General features: G+C 55.5%; 1 protein-coding gene across 2 annotated transcripts in view; it reads right to left on the bottom strand.

Annotated features, from left to right (window-relative positions):
- Positions 1 to 7,444: 7,444 nt before the first annotated feature.
- HMCN2 (hemicentin 2) overlaps positions 7,445 to 18,125 on the bottom strand; it is a 150,687-nt gene continuing 140,006 nt past the window's right edge. For both annotated transcript variants that reach the window (XM_073806723.1, XM_073806724.1), the window contains 12 exons: positions 16,895 to 17,044; positions 15,321 to 15,458; positions 15,100 to 15,221; positions 14,532 to 14,769; positions 14,325 to 14,387; positions 14,092 to 14,214; positions 13,251 to 13,385; positions 12,024 to 12,152; positions 11,151 to 11,468; positions 10,282 to 10,401; positions 9,297 to 9,423; positions 7,445 to 8,285 (listed from right to left, as the gene is read on the bottom strand). In XM_073806723.1, coding sequence (XP_073662824.1) covers positions 7,940 to 8,285; positions 9,297 to 9,423; positions 10,282 to 10,401; positions 11,151 to 11,468; positions 12,024 to 12,152; positions 13,251 to 13,385; positions 14,092 to 14,214; positions 14,325 to 14,387; positions 14,532 to 14,769; positions 15,100 to 15,221; positions 15,321 to 15,458; positions 16,895 to 17,044 — 2,009 coding nt within the window. In that variant the 3' untranslated portion in view covers positions 7,445 to 7,939. The remainder of the gene's footprint in view (positions 8,286 to 9,296; positions 9,424 to 10,281; positions 10,402 to 11,150; positions 11,469 to 12,023; positions 12,153 to 13,250; positions 13,386 to 14,091; positions 14,215 to 14,324; positions 14,388 to 14,531; positions 14,770 to 15,099; positions 15,222 to 15,320; positions 15,459 to 16,894; positions 17,045 to 18,125) is intronic.

Raw genomic sequence — 18,125 nt, 5'->3', positions numbered from 1 at the left:
TACCGTGAGGTTTGAAGTCAGATAGTATAGATCTTCCAACTTTGTTCTGTTTCAAAACTATTTTAGCTATTCCAGGTCCTTTGCATTTCCATAGAAATAGTAGGAAGAGCTTGTCTGTTTATATAAAAAACCTGCTGAGATTTTGATTGGGGATTGCAATAAATCTATATATCAGCTAAGGGAGAATGGACATCTTAACAATATTGAGGTTTTCAATCCATGATCGTGGTATATCTCTCCATTAATTTACATCTTCATAAATTTCCCAACATTAAAAAATACCAAAACTTAAAACTGTTTATTCAAAAGGATTAATTGCTGTTTATATGAGCAATGAGAAAGAAACTCAGGTCAGTCTACATCTTGAGATGGTCTTCATTTGTGGTGAATTCAATATGTGCTTTAGATCAGAAGTGTATCTCTGAGATAATGTTGAAATATAGCAGGTGTCACAAAACAGCTCCTTATTTGACATGAAATCTCAGGTGAGGCTCTTTTAAGGATATAGACCAGCAGGACCCAGAGCTACAAGAGCTAGAGTTTCAAAGGTCCCTGCTGAGGGCTTCCCTGGTGGCACAGTGGTTAAGAATCCGCCTGCCAATGCAGGGGACACGGGTTCGAGCCCTGGTCTGAGAAGATCCCACATGCCGCAGAGCAACTAAACCTGTGCTCCACAACTACTGAGCCTCAGTTCTAGAGCCCGCGAGTCACAACTACTGAGCCCAAGTGCCACAACTACTGAAGCCCGTGCACCTAGAGCCCATGTTCTGCAACAAGAGAAGCCACCCAATGAGAAGCCCGTGCACCGCAACGAAGAGTGGCCCTGCTCACCGCAACTACAGAAGAGCCTGTGCGCAGCAACAAAGACCCAACGCAGCCAAAAATAAAAATAAATATATAAAAAAAACAACCAAAAGGTCCCTGCTGAGCATCTTTTCATGTGTTTGTTGCCATCTGTATGTCTTCTTGGGAAAAATGTCTATTTAGGTCTTCCACCCCTTTTTTTGATTAGGTTGTTTGTTTTTTTGATATTGAGCTGCATGAGCTGTTTGTATATTTTGGAAATTAGTCCCTTGTCAGTTGCTTCATTTGTAAATATTTTCTCCCGGTCTGAGGGTTGTCTTTTCCTTTTGTTTATGGTTTCCTTTGCTGTGCAAAAGCTTTTAAATTTAATTAGGTCCCATTTGTTTATTTTTGTTTTTATTTTCATTACTCTAGTGGTGGATCAAAAAAGATCTTGCTGTGATTTATGTCAAAGAGTGTTCTTCCTATGTTTTCCTCTAAGAGTTTTATAGTGTCTGGTCTTACATTTAGGTCTTTAATCCATTTTGAGTTTATTTTTGTGTATGGTGTCAGGGAGTGTTCTAACTTCATTCTTTTACATGTGGCTATCCAGTTTTCCCAGCACCACTTATTGAAGAGACTGTCTTTTCTCCATTGTATATTCTTGCCTCCTTGGTCATAGATTAGCTGGCCATAGGTGCGTGGGTTTATCTCTGGACTTTCTATCCTGTTCCATTGTTCTACATTTCTGTAAATCAAAGCTACAATGAAGTATCACCTCACACCGGTCAGAATGGCCATCATCAAAAACCCTACAAACAATAAATGCTGGAGAAGGTGTGGAGAAAAGGGAACCCTCCTACACTGTTGTCGGGAATGTAAATTGGTACAGCCACTACGGAGAACACTATGGAGGGTCCTTAAAAAAACTAAAAACAGAGCTACCATATGACCCAGCAATTCCACTCCTAGGCATATATCTGGAGAAAACCAGAATTCGAAAGGATGCATGCACCCCGATGTTCATTGCAGCACTATTTACAATAGCCAGGACATGGAAGCAACCTAAATGTCTATTGACAGAGGAATGGATAAAGATGTGGTACATATATACAATGGAATATTACTCAACCATAAAAAGGAATGGAATAGTGGCATTTGTAGAGACGTGGATGGACCTAGAGATTGTCATACAGAGTGAAGTAAGACAGAAAGAGAAAAACAAATCTCATATAATATCGCTTATAAGTGGAATCTAGAAAAATGGTACAGATGAACTTATTTGCAAAGCAGAAATAGAGTCACAGATGTAGAGAAAGAAACTTAATGCTTACCAAGGGGGGAAGGAGAGGTGGGATGAATTGGGAGATTGGGATTGACATATATACACTACTATGTATAAAATAGATAACTAATGAAAACCTACTGAATGGCATGGGGAACTCTACTTAATGCTCTGTGGTGACCTAAATGGGAAAGAAATCTAAAAATGAGTGGATGTATGTACACATATGGCTGATTCACTTTGCTGCACAGCAGAAACTAACACAACATTGTAAAGCAACTATATTCCAATAAAAATTAATTTAAAAAAAAAAAAGGTCCCTGCTGGTGATCAGGGGTTGTAAATGGACTAGGCGAGAGTAGATGTCCTCCATTTGGGAAAGCATGTGTGGCTATTACGGGAAAGGGCTGGGATCCGTGGCATCAGTGTGAACAGGTCCCCTCTGGCGCTAGAAGAGATAGGGCTTCTTGGGGTCAGAGGTATGGCTGCTCCAGAGCCCGGCTTTGAGACGGATATTTTATTGGACACCTTGGATGACTTGCCAGGTGGCAGCCTATTCTCAGGCAAATGCCCAAGCCTTTTGTTTAGAGAAGACGAAGACCTGGCATGTGGGCATCTCTGATGGGTGGTACAAATGTCCTCATTTCAATAGGAGTGCCGAAAGCTTCATCTTGACTCAGGTGTCTAAGCAAAGTTTTATAGTTTTCAGTGTACAGGTCTTGCTTATCTTTCATTAAATTTATTTCTAAGTCTTTTAAGTTTTTTGATACTCTTGTAAATAATATTTAAAATTTTATTTTCCAATCAGTTGTTGTTAATATATAGAAACACAACTGATTTTTGTTTACTGGCCTTGTCTTCTGCACTTGCTAAATTTGCTGATTAATTCTAGTAGAGTTTTGTAAATACCTTAGGGTTTTCTATACAGACAATAATGTTGACTGTGAATAGAGACAGTTTTCCCCTTTCCCTGTATTATCTTTGTGCCTTTTTTCTTGCCTTATTCCAATGGTGAGGACCCCAGTACAATGTTGAATAGAATTGGTGGGAGTGGATATCTTGGCTTGTTCATGATCTTAGAGGATCATTCATTCACTCTTTCACCATTAAGTATGATGTTAGTTGTAGGTTTTTATTAGATGTTTTTCACAGGTGAAGAAGTTCGCTTTTATGTTTTTTTCATGAGTAGGGGCTGAACTTTGTCAACTGTTTTTTTCTGCATCTATTGAGACGATACGATTTTCTCTTTATTCCGTAAATGTGGTAAATTACATTGCTTGATTTTCAGGTGTTGAACCAACCTTGCATTCCCAGACTAATTCTATCTCAATAAAGTTTGTTTTTAAGAAAAAAAAAAAGAGAGACAGGGGAACTTTGAGTTAAAAGACACGCAGAGGATGTAATCAATCATAACATGTAGCCTTTATTTGGATCCTGGGGTTTTTTTTTTAAGCAAAAAAGAAATACCGTCTTTATGAGCAATTGGAGGTTTGAACACTGACAGGATGCTTGATAGCAAGGAATTATTGTTGATTTTTTAAAGTATGATAATGGTATTGTAGATATCTTTTTTAAAAATATTCTTTAAAGTCTAGAGATAATGAATTCTGAAATATTAATGAGTTGAAATGATTTCTATGAAGACTTTGATGGTCCCCCATCATTCTTAGGATAAAATCTAGAACCCTGTACTTCCTCTTCTGCCCTCACCCACTGCACTCCAGCTGCACTGGCCTGCTTGCAGTTTCTTCAATGTGCCAACCTCTTCCTTGTCTTACCGTCTTTGCACATACTATTCCTTGGGGATGCTTCTCTGACCCCTTCCCCTCCTCCCACCACATTGGTCCCTTGTCATATGCTGTCTCTCCGGCTGGCACACAAGAGTTTCCTGAAATCTCCGGCAACAAAAGAGAGGAAAATGAGGGCTCTGGTCCCCTCCCCCTCTCCCCACTGCTGTGGTCTTTCTTTTTTTTTTTCCCCTTTTTATTTAATTAATTTATTTATTTTTGGCTGTGCCGTGCAGACTGCGGGATCCTAGTTCCCCAACCAGGGACGGAACCTGGGCCTACGACAGTGAAAGTGTCAAGTCCTAACCACTGGACCACCAGGGAATTCCCCTCACTGCTGTGGTCTTAGATCACCATCACCTCTCACCCGTACCTCTGCAGGAGACACCTCACCTGTCTTCCTGTCCGCTCTAATGCACCCTCCACACTGCAGCCAGGGTGCATTTTCCAAGGGTCAGCTCTGACTGAGGGGTCAACTTGTCTGAACTGAAGGGCACACTCAATGGATGTGACCTTGTTAAGTCCCCTGGCAACCTGAAAACATAGATGCAGCCTGTGGACCTAACCGTGGAGTAGGTCCCTCTTATCCTCCGTCTCTCCTCTGCCACTCAAGGGCTCTGCACTCGCAGGTCGTGGAGGGCCCAGGGTGTGTAGGGACCCCAAGCACCTCACCCAGCAACCATCTCATGGTTGGCACCAGAAGCCACTTTGCTGCTGTGCAGGCCTGGGCACTGGCCCCAGAAACAAAGAGTGCCCTCTGGGCTGGACCCCAGGTTACCAGTCCCCGCCCAGAGGGAACATAAAGTCCAGTGTGGGCTCTTGGAAAAGCTGCATCAGGGAGTTTAATGAGTGACCTGCAGGGCTGTTTTCCAGCCCTGATGGTTCAGAGAAGCCTCAGAGGCCGGGCAGCTGGATGGGGCCCTGGCCAATGGTGGCAGCAGCTGGAAAAGCAGAGTGGAAAACACCCCTTTGGAGCTGAGCCCCCTTGGGAGGCACCTCCCCTCCTCGGCAACCATCCTGTGGATGTGGGGGGAGTGGGGAGCACGAGACTCGGAATCACAGCCTGGATTCCAGGCCAACTCTGCCCCTGGCTTGCTGTAGGACTTTGAGCAATCGCTCCTTCTCACTTGCCTCACTTCCCTCAAATGGGAAATTTAAGAGAAGGTGGGAGAGAAAGGAGGCCGACGGAACGCACACTCCCTGGGCAGCTCCTCCGGGCTTGAGTTGCCGATGTCCCTCCTTTTCAGCCTCTGCGCCTGGACCTTCCTCTCTCCCCATCTTCCCTCCTCGGAGAATGGAGGCAGGGGAGCCTGGAGGCTGGAGGCCTGGGCTGCAGAGTCAGATGGGCCTGCATCGAGTCCTTCTCTTCCCCTCCCCTCCATGCTGTGTGAGTTTGGACAAGTGGCTCACCTTCTCTGAGCCCCCATCGCTCATCTGTGAAATGGACATAATATTCTTTGCCTCTGGAGTTCCTGGGAGAATTAAATAAACTCAGGTCTATAGGGCATTGAACAGTCTACAAATGGTATTTTGACAAACGTGAAGGGCCAGGGTGAGTCTGGGGAGCACGAGGCAGGAGAGAGCAGCAGTTCTCAGCGCTTCGATGCCACGGCCCCAGGGCTGACACTTGCATGGGCTGCAACGTCCCTGGCTCCATAAAATATTAACAGCCCAGCAAACGGCAGGGGTCAAGTTGTGACCCATGGCCCCTAGGGCTGCACAAAGAGGGTAGTTCAGTCCAAGTAAAGTCTCTACAGGTTGGGCCCTGGACAAATGGCGTATGAGGGGGAACTGGGAAGCCCCTCCCTCCCTCCCTGCTTCCCTCCTTCCTGGAATCTCTCCCCACCCAGCCTGAAATTTCACCATTGGTAACTTCTGTGCTTTAAACCAGGGATTGGCAAACTATGGTCCCTAACTGGTTTTGTAAAGCTTGCAAGCTAAGAATGGTTTTTGCATTTGTAAATGGTTGGAAAAAAATCAAAAAAGACTTCCACGACACATGAAAATGACATGAATTCGAAGTTAGAGCCCACAAAGTGTTACTGGAACTTAGCCACACTCCTCCTTTGTGTGTTTGCTGTGGCTGCTTTTGCCCTGCAACGGCCAGGGGAGTAGCTTAATATGTTCCCCAAAGCCAAAAAGATTCACTATCTGCCTTTACAGAAGATGTTTGCAGACCTCTGATTCAAAAGAAACCAACTTTGAAAGTGGGAGTGCCCTGGGGAAGATTCAGTTGGGGCTGTTGGTGGGAGTCAGGAGTCCCCGTCTAACCATTAACCGGTCACCTATGAAGCAAGTGACTGGGCCATGTTCCCTCTGGGCGTCCTTTTCTCCATCTGTAAAATGCACACAGAGATTCCTTCTCTGTTCACCCCAGCATTGCTGGAAGGCTCCGTTTATGAAGTCTGATGGTCATTCATATCTTAGTGGGAAATAACTCAGCTTTCCTTGTTGCCCAGATGAGAGACGGGGATGCTAAGGGGTAGGTGACAGAGTCACACTGACCAACGACAGCCGGAAGAAAGGATCCCTCCTCTCCAGAACCACGTGCAAGACAGACAGCCTCCTTCTGCCAGAGACTGTGTAGAGGGACAGCTGGCAGGGGCTGCAGGCAGCCCAGGCAGGAGGGCAGGGACAGGGTCGGCGGGCAGTGGGAGGAAAAGCAGCGCTGGGCTTCTCAGGAGTCCTGTCCCAGCACACTGGAGACAGGTCAATACATAAATAGACATTCTAATCGTGTCCCTCCCCAGCTCCCCCTGTCAAAGCCAAGAGCCCTACACGGGCCCAGAGGCTCCCAGGATCTGCCCCACCCTGCTTACCTTTCTAATCACACCTCCCTCTTCCTTCCCCCCACCGACCCCCAGCTCCAGCTACCCCCCCAACACCTCCTTGCCAGACCACCACCCCAGAGCATCCTCCTGCCAGAAGGCCCTGGTATTTGCTGTTCCCTCTGCCAAAACACCCTTCCCGCAGATGTCTGCACGGCTGTCTCCCTCACCTTCCTCAGGTCTCTGCTCCGATGCCGCCTTCTCAGTGAGGCCCACGCTGACGGCCTATTAAAAACTGCCCCCTAACCCGTACTTCCCAACTTAGGTTTTCTCCCCAGCACCCTCGCTGACGGACGAGTACACGTTTCACTCTTCATTTCCTTGCTGTTTATAAACCCTTCGCCTCGAAGAACGTAAGTTCACAAGCACAGGGATTTTTACGTTCACTGCCTGGCACATAAGCAGGACCTAATGAATCTTTGGTGGATGACGGAATGATGAAATTTAATTAATTCATTAAATATAATTAGGAATTATTCTTAATTAAGCATTACTTTTTGCTACCATGGACAGCTGCTGTGTGATCAATTTCCTTCTCATTTAATTCTCCCCACAGCCCTGGGGGTGGGGACACTGTCGTATTTTCATATTTTTGGATGACTAAACTGAGCCCAGAAAGGTGCCAGAGCCGTCCTACGAATAAAGAGCAGAGGCTCCTGGACGACTCCTCTGGTGCTCCTGGACCAGAAGGGTGGTGGTCTCCCTCCCAGCCAAAGCCCCTCCTTACCAAAGCAAGATAACTGGATCAAGAAATCGAATTGGTAAAAGCAAACGTTTTTATAGTACACATACACACACCGGGTCAGGATGACAGTGCCAGGTATGGGCGGGTGACAACTGCCGCCGTCCCCACAGGGTAGGGTCTGCCCCTCCCCTCGGGTGTCTTGGTGCCCTGTGTCCCGGGCCAGGTTCCCCTGGGGCTTGGGGCAAGCCTGGAGAAGCTGGTCAGGCTTCACCCCAACCCTTTGCCCTTTGCCACCTAAGGGCAGCCTTTGTCACCTGCCTGCCGGGCTCCACCCCCACGGGGAGGGGGGCGGGGGACTAGGGGGAGCTCGGGTTCTCGCTGTCCCAGGGTCAAGGCTGCGCGCAGGGTCGTGTTTGCTGCAGATCTCGCTGACGCACGGGGACGGGAGAAGATGACGTCGCTTGCCACAGCAGGTGGTGTGGGCAAGGGCCACCTGGGCGGTGCGGCCGGGTCTCCACCCCCCATCCCCGGAGGTCGCTGGCCCCAGAGCCGCTGCCCACGACCGCGACCCTCAGTAGGGGTAGGGGGACACGGCGATGAGCAAGACGAAGACGCTTTGGTGGCGCGGCGCCGCGGCGCGCACGGTGAGCCGGTAGAGGCCCGCGCGGGTGAGCGCGCGGCGGGTGTAGACCGCGCCGCGGCCGGCGCGCAGCGGGCGCAGGGCGAAGGGGCTGCGCGGGTCGGACTCGAGCACGCTGAGCTCCGTGCTGTTGGCGGGGACGCCGGCCTCGGAGAGGGCGGCCAGGCGGGCCACTTCTTGGAGGGCGCGCACGCCCAGGGGCAGCGGCAGCAACTTGTACTGCAGCGTGGAGGGGCCGCCCGCGCTGCAGTCCTGCGAGCAGCGCCGGAAGCACGTCCTGCGGGCGGGGCAGACCGACGGACTCTGGGTTGCCATCTGAGTGTGCCCGGTCGCATAAAGCGGATCTCACCCCCGACCCCCGCAGTTCAACCATGCGCCGACCCCCCACCCCACGCGCCCTGTGCCTCTCTACAAGCGCCACTGTTAGCCCATTTTAGAGAGCGGCACACTGAGGCCCCAGGAAGCCAGAGACGTGCCCTTTCCCATCTGAGCAGGTCCCCCCCATAGGTGATAAAATTTACAGCCCTCCATGTCCCCCGGAGCCCCAGAGCTGTCACGGGGTCTGGATTTGGGGGGGTGGGGTTGTGCTCAAAGACTCGTGCTCAGCCTTGCCAAGGGCGCCCACTCCCTCTTTCCCCCCACCTCAGCCTAGGCTTCCTGGTTAGTAGAGTCCGGGGCAAGTCGCCACCCCAGGTTCCTTCCCCTAACAGCTGCAGCCGGTTGGCGCCAGCCAAGGCCCGTCCCCACGTCTGTGCGCGTTTGGGAGTGTCTGTAGCCATAGTGAGAGAAATGTATTTTGTGTTTGTGTAGCTGTGCGTATCTGAGCCCTGGGGTTTTGTGTGGGATTCTGGGTGGGGTGTATGCACCTGCACGTGTGTTCCTGTGTCCAGAGTTTCCTGAATGTATGCATGTGTTCCCGTGTGTCCCTGTGTGTCCATCTCCCAGCACCCCTCCCTCCAGTTCTCTCCCGACTCTGGCGTCTCCCAGCCCCCTGTGCTCCATGCATGGCCCAAGCATCACTGTGCAGGGAATGATACTGTCCAGGTGAGCTCACACCCCAAGTGGCTGCAGGAAAGTGCTTGAGGGCACACTGCCCCGTGAGCTCAGGGGCCCCACCCAGGAGTCCTGGCAGGGTTGACCCACTGACCCTAAGAGGGTCTCTGCCCGAGGCAGGGCCTTCCTGGAGGCCCTCCTTCCTCCTCCTGGCTATACAGGAGCCAGAGTGTCGGCTGCCCAGATCCTGGCAGGGAATCCTCCCCATTCGCCCCCTTGCCAACTCAGCCCTTACCCAGGGCTGGAGCCCTGCCGGAAGGTGGCAGGACACGGCGTGTTCACACACTGGTAGCTGCCGCGGGTGTTGAAGCATATCTGGCTGGGCCCGCACTCGATGCCGTCCTCCTGACACTCGTCGATGTCTGGGCAGGGAAGTAGGTGAAGAGATGGGGGGTAAAAAGATGGAGCAAAGGGGGAGGGGCCCAAGAAGGAGCCAGGGAAGGCGTGGGGGGAGGGTTAAGTGGCAGAGAGATGCCTTCCGAGGGCAGCGAGGTGCACGGCCCCTTCCCCGGTCCCCAGCCAGCCTGACCCATGATAGCCCAGGTGGCAGCCTCCTAGCACCTCCCCATTTCCCCAGGTGGGCACTCTGGGGACCTCCTAAGGCTACAGCTGGGGTGGAGAGGCTGGGGGAGATGAGGGCTGCCCTCGGACCCAGAGGAACCACTGCCCGTGATCCTTCTCTGCCCCCCGTAGGAGCCCCACTCTCTCAGAGGACATTCACTGACCCCCGTGACAGAGAGGGGGGGATGGAGACTGGCAAGGCAGACATGATTCCCGCTTTACAGGGAAGAAGCAGCATGGCTGGCCGGACCCCAGAGCACCTTAGTTAGGGAAAATACACTGGCCTGGGAGTTGGAGGACTTCCCTGCTACTCCCAGCAGCAGCTGCCTTGCTGCGAGCACCGGCTCTGTGCCCGGCCTCCACACGTCTCTCCCCAACATTTAGCGGAGGCCTCTGTTAGCCCCATCTCACCAGGAGACTGAGGCACAGAGAGGTGAAGTGAGTTGCCCAGTGACACACAGCAGAGCAGCAGCCGACCCCCAGGGCTGTTTTCAGAGCTGCCCATGCAGTTTCTTAGCTCCTGCTTGGAGTGTGGGTCCCGGCCTGGCTCTGGCCACCTGGGGGTGGCATTTACCCCCTCCCTGCCCCTCCCTCACATGAGATGGTTGGGAAGGGGCTGGAGAGAGCAGACCGGGTGAGAGAAGCCCCTTCCTGCTCACCCTGGCAGTTCTTCCCGCTGGGGAGGAGGCGGTAGCCAGCGGGGCAGAGGCACTGGTAGCTGCCCTCGGTGTTGCGGCAGGCGTGCTGGCACAGGTTCCTCATCCGGCACTCGTCCAGGTCTGGCCCGGGGCATGGGGGCGGGGTGGGGGGATGGGGACAGAGAAACACTGAGTCACAGACGCCCAGGTGGCCACACGACTAACCGCAGGGCTCAGGACAAGCCAGGGAAGTCCCTGCCTTAGGCACCCGGCCTTCTCCCTGCCCTGCCCCACCCAACCCTGGATTGCGAGGTTAGGAGACTCCCTGGGCTTGATGCGCACCAAGGCATGGGGGGTGGAGACAGCGCTTCCAGGACACCCTCTGCCCACGTGGCAACGCTGAAGCACATCCGCCCTCCAGGCTACCCTCCCCCTTCGCACCTCTGCAGCCTGGCGCCAGTCTCCGCAGGGCCCAGGGACTCTCCTCAAGACCCCCTGCCCCTGTAGCAACCCCCAGTCCCTGTTCACATTCTCATGTCAACCTGGAACATACTCCTTCCCTGCCTGACTACTTCACCTCTGCACACCAAGAGGCATGTTCTCAAAGTGGGTTCCTGGGAACATCTGCCCTCCCTCTGGGTAAAGTGTTCTGAAGTCAAACGGTTTGGAAAGGACTCCATCCGCTGTGGAAGCCCCTCGCCAATGAGCACAGCCAGGACTCCAAGAAACCTTGTAGCAAGGAGGCTTCCATCTGCCTGCACCGCCTACCCCGCTTGCCTGTGAACCCTGGGTTTCTGAACACGGGTGTGGTACCCACACGCCCAGCCCAGGAGCCTGAGACAACATAGCGGGGTGTGTCCCCGGTGGGCACGGCTGGGGCTCGGTCTTACCCGTGCAGACGCCGTTCTGCCGGATGAAGCCAGGAGGGCACCAGGCCCGGACCGTGCTCAGGGCTCTGGGGCCCGGTTGGAGGGAGACCCAGGCGTGGTAGGACCCAGCGGGGATGGGGGCGCGGGGACGCAGCCAGGCCACCAAGGGGTCCCGGTGGCTGACGGTGGTCACGTTTGGTCCACTGCGCTCCAGCGGGGCGCAAGTCTTGCCGTCTCGGAGGAGGGTCTGGCCTGGCGGGCACAGGCAGCGGTAGCTGCCCTGGAGGTTGAGGCACTGGTAGGCACAGCTCCGGGGCAGCTGCTGGCACTCGTTGATATCTGGAGAGGAGCAGAGCCAGGCAGGGTGCCAAGGTGGCTCAGGGCGCGCGGCAGCCGCTCCAACGGGCTCCAGCCGCCTCTGCTGCTCTCCGGCCCTCCCCAGAATCCAGCTGCCTCACCCGTGCACACAGGCCTGCCCCCAAGCCCTCCCTCTCCTGGACCACCCCCAGCCTCCTCTCCCTCTCCAGCCTCTACTGCTCAGAGGGGACCCCCCACCGCCCCCAGCTCTGGGCTCCGGACCCCAGTGTCCCTCAGCACCCCTCCCTTCAGCCTCCTGGTGAGGTCCATTCCACCTGCAAAGCCTCTCTGAGACCCACCCACTTCTCTCCACCCGCCTCCTCCTCCTGGGCTCCCAGGGAAGGTGACCTGGCCGGGCAGGGGGTGAGGTTTCGGTGGAAACAGCAGGCAAAGCACGGATCAGGCACGTGCTGGGCACGCAATCGCTGTCGGCTGCTGTTCTATTCACAGAACTCAGTGTCACCGTCATAACCGATCCCTGCCCGTGAGCTGTGGGTGCTGACCAGGGTCCCAGGGAGGGCGTGGCTCTCCCCATACCTAGGCAGGGCAGGCCGGGGCCCTGGGCCCGGTACCCCCTGGGGCAGCCGCAGCGGTGCCCGCCTGGGGTGTTCTCACAGATCTGGCTGTAGTGACACTCGTCCGTCTGCTCCAGACACTCGTCCACATCTGGAAAGTCAGGGGAGAGGGCGGGGGGTTGCTGAGCCCACAGTCCCTCCCCCTAGGACATACCACGCGTCTCCGCATCTGGGCCTCATCTGCGTCCCCATCTCCAACTTCAGTGCCACCAGGAGGAATGCCAGCATTTGCCACCACCCTTCCTAATTATACCAGCTTTGGAGGGTAAGAAGGTTCTGGGTCCCAAAGAAGGAAGGGGCTTAAAAGGTAGGCTTTGGAGGCAGAGTCCTGGGTTTGGACTCAGCTCTGCCATGTCTCCTGATCCTTGAGCCAGTAACTGTCCCTCTCTGAGCCTCAGTTTCCGCATCTGTAAAAAGGGGTCACGACAGGACTCCTTCATGGGATCATGGGGAGAAAACTGGATCATATGCACCTGAAGGGCTTAGGACCCTGGTCTATGGGCCGGGCTCAAAAACTGGTGAGAAGAAAGGAAGGGAGGGCGGGAGGAAGGCAGGAGCAGCCCTAGAAATGGGATGAAATGGGATGAAATAGCGGGATGACTGCCTCTTCTGAGTCCAAGTTTACCTCGCTCTCCCCCTCCACTGACGGCCTCTGTTGGGGAAACCAGGAGGACCCACAGTCATGAAAGCCTAGAATTCTAGAACAGGAAGGACCCTAGAGGTCACCCATCCAGGGGTGGCACCTAGGTTTTGTCTCAAAGGCCCACTGCCACTGATTCCTAGTAGCCACTGTAGCTGGAGAAGCTGTGTTAAGAAGGATTCAGAGGCTGTCTGTGGGCTGGACCGTGACCCACGAGGGGAAAGAGGGGAAGTGGCAGTAGCTGTAGCACACATGTGCCATCCCTGACCTGGTCCCCCTTCATCAGACAGATGAGAAGCCTGAGACCCAGAAAGGAAAAGACACTTGCCAAAGGGACTCAAGTCACCAGCAGCCAGGCTGGGTCAGGACTCAGACCTCCTGGGCCCAGCTCAGGCTTTCTCCCCGGCCTCGCTCGACTCCTTCTGCCAAGAGAGTTCCAGTTTCCCCGAAGGCCCAGCGTCCCAGTGACACACAGCATGCCCTCTGCTGAACCCTGGCAACCACTGGGTCCCCGGGAGTCGGGACAGCCCGGCACCCTGCCCCTGTCACCTTCACAGCCGGCTCCATCAGTGGCCACCCGGAAGCCGGGCCCGCAGTTAGGGAGGCAGCGGTAGGACCCCAGCAGGTTCACGCAGCGCCGTCCCTCGCGGCAAGGGTCGGGCTCCCAAGCGCACTCGTCCACATCTGGGGGGGGGACGGGGGCAGGGGCTGCAGGAACACTCGTCCCCAGGCCCAGCCTACCCACACAGCCTTGGTCCTTAGGCCCAGAAGCCCCTGGCAGGAAGGTCCCCGCCCCTCCTGCTAGCTCTGTCCATCATCTCGGCACCCCCAGACACACAGAGCCTCCTCTGAGGGGCCCGGAGGCCCTGGCCTGGAGCATCTGACGTGGGGCTGCGATAATGCCCTTTGGGTGCCCCGAAGAGACTTGGCCACACCAGGCCCCGCGGGTGGGAGGGAGGGACACAGGTGTGGGATCAGAGTCCAGACAGCGTCTCAGGGTCAGGTTCATCGTCCAGCAACTTCACTATGGGGACAAGCAGGGCAAGCAGGCCAGATGGGTATCAGCTCACTTCCAAGCCCGGTGGACTGGAAATGCCCGCTGAGGGCTGGGAAAGCTGCTGAGGCCGCGTCCAGGCTCAGCGGGTGTGCGTGCCGCGAGCACGTGGCGGCCACGTGCGCATCTTTAGAGATCCCCATCGCCCCCGGTACTTGAGCCTCTCCCCTCTGTGGCCCTCAAAGTAAGAAGTTCTCAGTGGGAACAGGGCATGGGAACCCCTAGGTTCCCGTGCCCTGAGGGATGTGCCCCCTGGCCAGGGTCCCAGCCCCGGAATCTCCCTGAGCACACCTGGGCCGCGTCCAAGACGAGCCTCTCCACCTGGGGCCCACTCACCTCTGCAGGTCCTTTCGTCCCCGGCCAGGGTGAAGCCAGCTGGGCAGGAGCAAGAGAAGCGGCCGGGCACGTTGCGGCAGGAGTGGGCGCAGGGGCTGGGACTGCCCGAGCACTCGTCCCTGTCTGCGGGGTGGGGAGTGGTCCCGTGGTCTGCACTCACGGGCCCTCCAGCCCTCCGTCCCTCCCAGGCTGAGGCCTCCCTCGTCCCTGCCGGGGTGGGGAGGCGTGCTCACCCACGCAAAACTCTCCCTGGGTGTCCAGCTCAAAGCCCTCTGGGCAGCCGACTTCATTCTCTTCTGCTAGGCAAAGGGGACAGACCCTGAGGACACGAGGGCACCAGTGCCCAAGGTGCCCGGGGATAGAGAGCCCAGGCCCTTGTGGGGGCCCTGGCAGGATCTGGCTGGGGCAGTGGGGGCGTGGAGAGGGGACGGGGTCCTCACCAGCTTGCAGGGCCGTGGAGAGCTGGAAGCGCAGGGCCTTGGCCTCGGGGTCGAAGGCCGAGCTGACAGCGGAGGCCCGCAGGTGCTGCACCAGCTGGGGCTGGGGGCCCTGGGCCGCGTCGTACCGGATGCTGTGGTTGCCACGCAGGAATGACAGGAGGCCGTCCTGCAGGAAGCTCTGCGTGGAGCCCACAAAGAGCCGGCCGGGCCCTGTCTGCACGTACTGCTCCTGGAAGTCCTGCAAGAGGCCGGCAGGGAGGACATCATGACGTCGACTTCCAAGGGGCGAGGGACCCTCTGCCCCCAGTGGGGATGCTGAGGTGTGGGCCTGGTGGGCCCTTCAGCTCTTCTTCCAACCAGCTGGGCACCCTCGAGCTGTCTGTGAAGCTGGGCCAGAGCGCCCTCCTGCTGTGGGGTTATTCCTCCCCTCGGCCCAGCCAGGCCACGCCCCAGACCCTGCTGGGGAGTCAGGAAGGAAAGTGGGCCCGGCTGCTCGGGGAGGGCTGGGGCAGGACATGCCACTCTCTCTCATGCGCCCCATCTGCACACCCCAGGGCTCTCCCCCCACCTGCACTTGCAGATCTGCGTCCGCCAGGCTCTCGGGGACGATGCCATTGACCACCACGTCGAGGAGTAGGAAGCCATCGGGATCCAGGCCCCGGGCCACCTGGGTCATTGTGAGCAGCTCCCCTGCAATCCATCCCCACCCAGCCTGGAGTCACCTCGGGGGAGAGGCCCTGGGCTCAGATCTCAGCCCCACCTGGCCCACCTCGGGGAGACCCCCCTCACCTGTGGCAAACTCCACATGCGACTCCTGCTGGAAGTGGCCGCCCGTCAGGGAGTGGCCGTTCAGGGCATCTCCACTCTCTCTGGCCAGAGCCCAGTAGATGGGGGCGATGGCGACCACAAGCACCCGCATCAGAGGCCCTGGACGGGGTGGACACAGAGGCTGGGTTAGAGCCAGACCCCGAGGGCAGCCGCTCTCCTGCCCAGGATCTCTCTGCAGCTCCCTACTGCCCCCAGGAGAGCTCAGCCCTTTGCCTCCCGACCCAGGCCTAGCCCGTGATTGCCTGGGCCGGGAATTAGGTCAGAAGGTGGGAAGCGGTGAAGACAAAAACTACTTCGTGGAGTGGTTGTGAAAATTAGCAAAATATATTTATACAAAAAAGTGCCTTTAATATTCAACTGAATTCAATAAATATTGAGGGCTACCGGGTCCCCACAGAGCATGGGACTGCATCGACCATCACTACATACACGCTGGACCAAGCAGAAAATCAACTGTCTCCTAACTTGCAGACACCTTCCAGAAGAGCCTGGAAGAGGGAGGATGGTTCTAAACCACTGACTTGGAAGAAAGAGCCCAGAAGTGCCCTGGACACGGATTCTCAGACCTTTTCCCACGATGCCCAGCCCTCCTCTCTGGCCAGGGGGGGTCTGGGACTGGGGAAGGGGCAAGGCTGTTTGCTTGGGGCCAGGGACGGTCCAGCTTCTCAGCCACACTGCTGGCTCAGAAGAGGTACAAGAGGGCTGACGTTCACAGGAGCCAGCTGGGCCCCTGTGCCCGGGAGCAGAAACGTCTCGGCCTCTCTGTGCCTCTGCTTCCACTAAACAGAGCCAGGCACGCCCGGCCTGGAGCCAGATGCTTCTCCGTGGTTCCTGCTCCTGAAGCTGGAAGAAGCAGCTACACCTGGGCAGCGTCTCACTTCACTCCCTCTCTGCCGACAGCCAGCCCGGAGTGACCCCGCCCCCGCAAGCCAGAGTCCCCTGACCCCCCACTGCTCACACAGTCTGTGGTCAAGGGCAGCTCTGGAGGGGTTGCTCTTAGCAAAGCCCCTGTCAACACTGCCCTCTCCCTGCTCTGGACCCCCATGAGGGGATGCAGGACCCCCTGGGCAGGGTGAGACGGCAGGGTCCATTACAGCAGCGTCTGTAATGTCTCTCCAGAACATTCCATTTGCTTAGGACACACTATTTTATGAATCTGTTTGAAAGTGGACATTTCTTGGTTCTCTGGGCCTTCTAGCTTATTTTATTCTCCACGTTTCCCCTTTTCTGGCCCCTGCAGCCCACATCCCTTACTCCTTGCTAGTGACCCCTTCCCTTCGGTAGCAGCTCTTAGCCTTAACAGTGGGGAAAAAACCTCACATAGCAATCAGTGGTTTCAAAAGTCACAATCTGACCCTGCATTCACATAATACTGGTAATTTCGCACTCTCGGGCTGATCTTAAATGCAGTTATTTTGGTTGGTTGGGGGCTGTGGGGTGGAGAGGAGGTGGCCTGCACCTCGATCCACTTTGACTCAGACTCAGCTCAGGTCGGAGGGTCCCCAGACACAGGAGGTGCTCTGGCCCCAACTTACCCACACTCGCAGGGATGTGGCTGATGCTGCTGCAGATGGTGGTGACCCCAGAACGTGCCTCCTGTTGCACGCTGGTGTTGAGGACAGCCGTACCAAATTTCTGCCCATTGATCACCCCAGTCATGCTGCCCCGGCTCCCCCGGGGCTCCCCTGTGAGGAAGGAAGAGAACAAGAGCGACACTATCCACCTCTGTGCCCTCAGGGATATGCAGGTACTGTTTTCCATTTCATGAAGGAGTAAACCGAGGCTCAGAGAGGGGCAGTAACTTGCCCAAGGACACACAGCTAATGGGCGATGAACTCAACACTCAGGGGATCCTGGCTTCTAGACAGAAGGGAGACGTTTAAGAGGAGCCCCACACAGGGACGGTACCAGCTTCTAATTCTGGCTCTGCCATCACCTTCTTGAAAACCTGGGCACGTCTGGCCCCCAAGCCACACCTGAGTTGGCTTATCTATAAAATGAGGAGGTGGGACCACAGATGCACCACAGACCTGTTGGGTTCTAAAATGCCAAGTGATGGGGGCGGGGGGCCTGGCACACTGGAGGAGGCAGGGCACCGGGCCAGGAAATGAATGCTGCCACCTGAACGCTTCCCATTCCATCAGTGGCCCTGGCTCCAGCTGCCCTGCAGCTGGCCCAGCTGGGGGGGGTTGAATTCCTAGCAGCCGCCAGGCAGTCTGCTAGCAGACGCTCTTCAGCACTAATCAAATGGATTCCACAGGCACAGGGGGATGCTTCCTCTGGCTAATGGGCCAGCTGCCTCGTTTGGACAGATGGCAAGAGACAGAAGCTAGCCTGACTCTCCACTCACCAGCCCTCAGGGGAAATTGACAACGAATTGCCAATGATCTGTCAAAAAACTAACATACAACACTCCACTGCCAAGATCCTAAGTGGGTAGATCGGGGGCTGGTTAATTCTGGATTCCAGGAAGCAACGCCATTTCCTGCAGCCCTTAGCTGGGGTTGGATGAGATTTGATGCCCATCTGGGATGTCTCTCGTCAATACCTGCAGCTCTGGGATTTATGGGGGGGACAGGAAAAGGCCAGGAACCTTCCCCTGGCCTTGTAATAACGGGGTAAGGAGGTGTCGGGAGCAGCAGATAAGAAGGCAGCAGCATGACCCTGGCAGTTTTAGAAGGGGACAGGAAATTGGAGGCCAGGAATGACAAGCCACTGGCAACCTTCTCAGACATGAGGTGACTCAGCAGCCTCTTGTCCCCCACA

The sequence above is a fragment of the Tursiops truncatus genome, chromosome 6, assembly GCF_011762595.2.
Source record: "Tursiops truncatus isolate mTurTru1 chromosome 6, mTurTru1.mat.Y, whole genome shotgun sequence".
Lineage (NCBI taxonomy): Eukaryota > Metazoa > Chordata > Mammalia > Artiodactyla > Delphinidae > Tursiops > Tursiops truncatus.
This window is presented reverse-complemented; position numbering and strand designations above follow the sequence as displayed.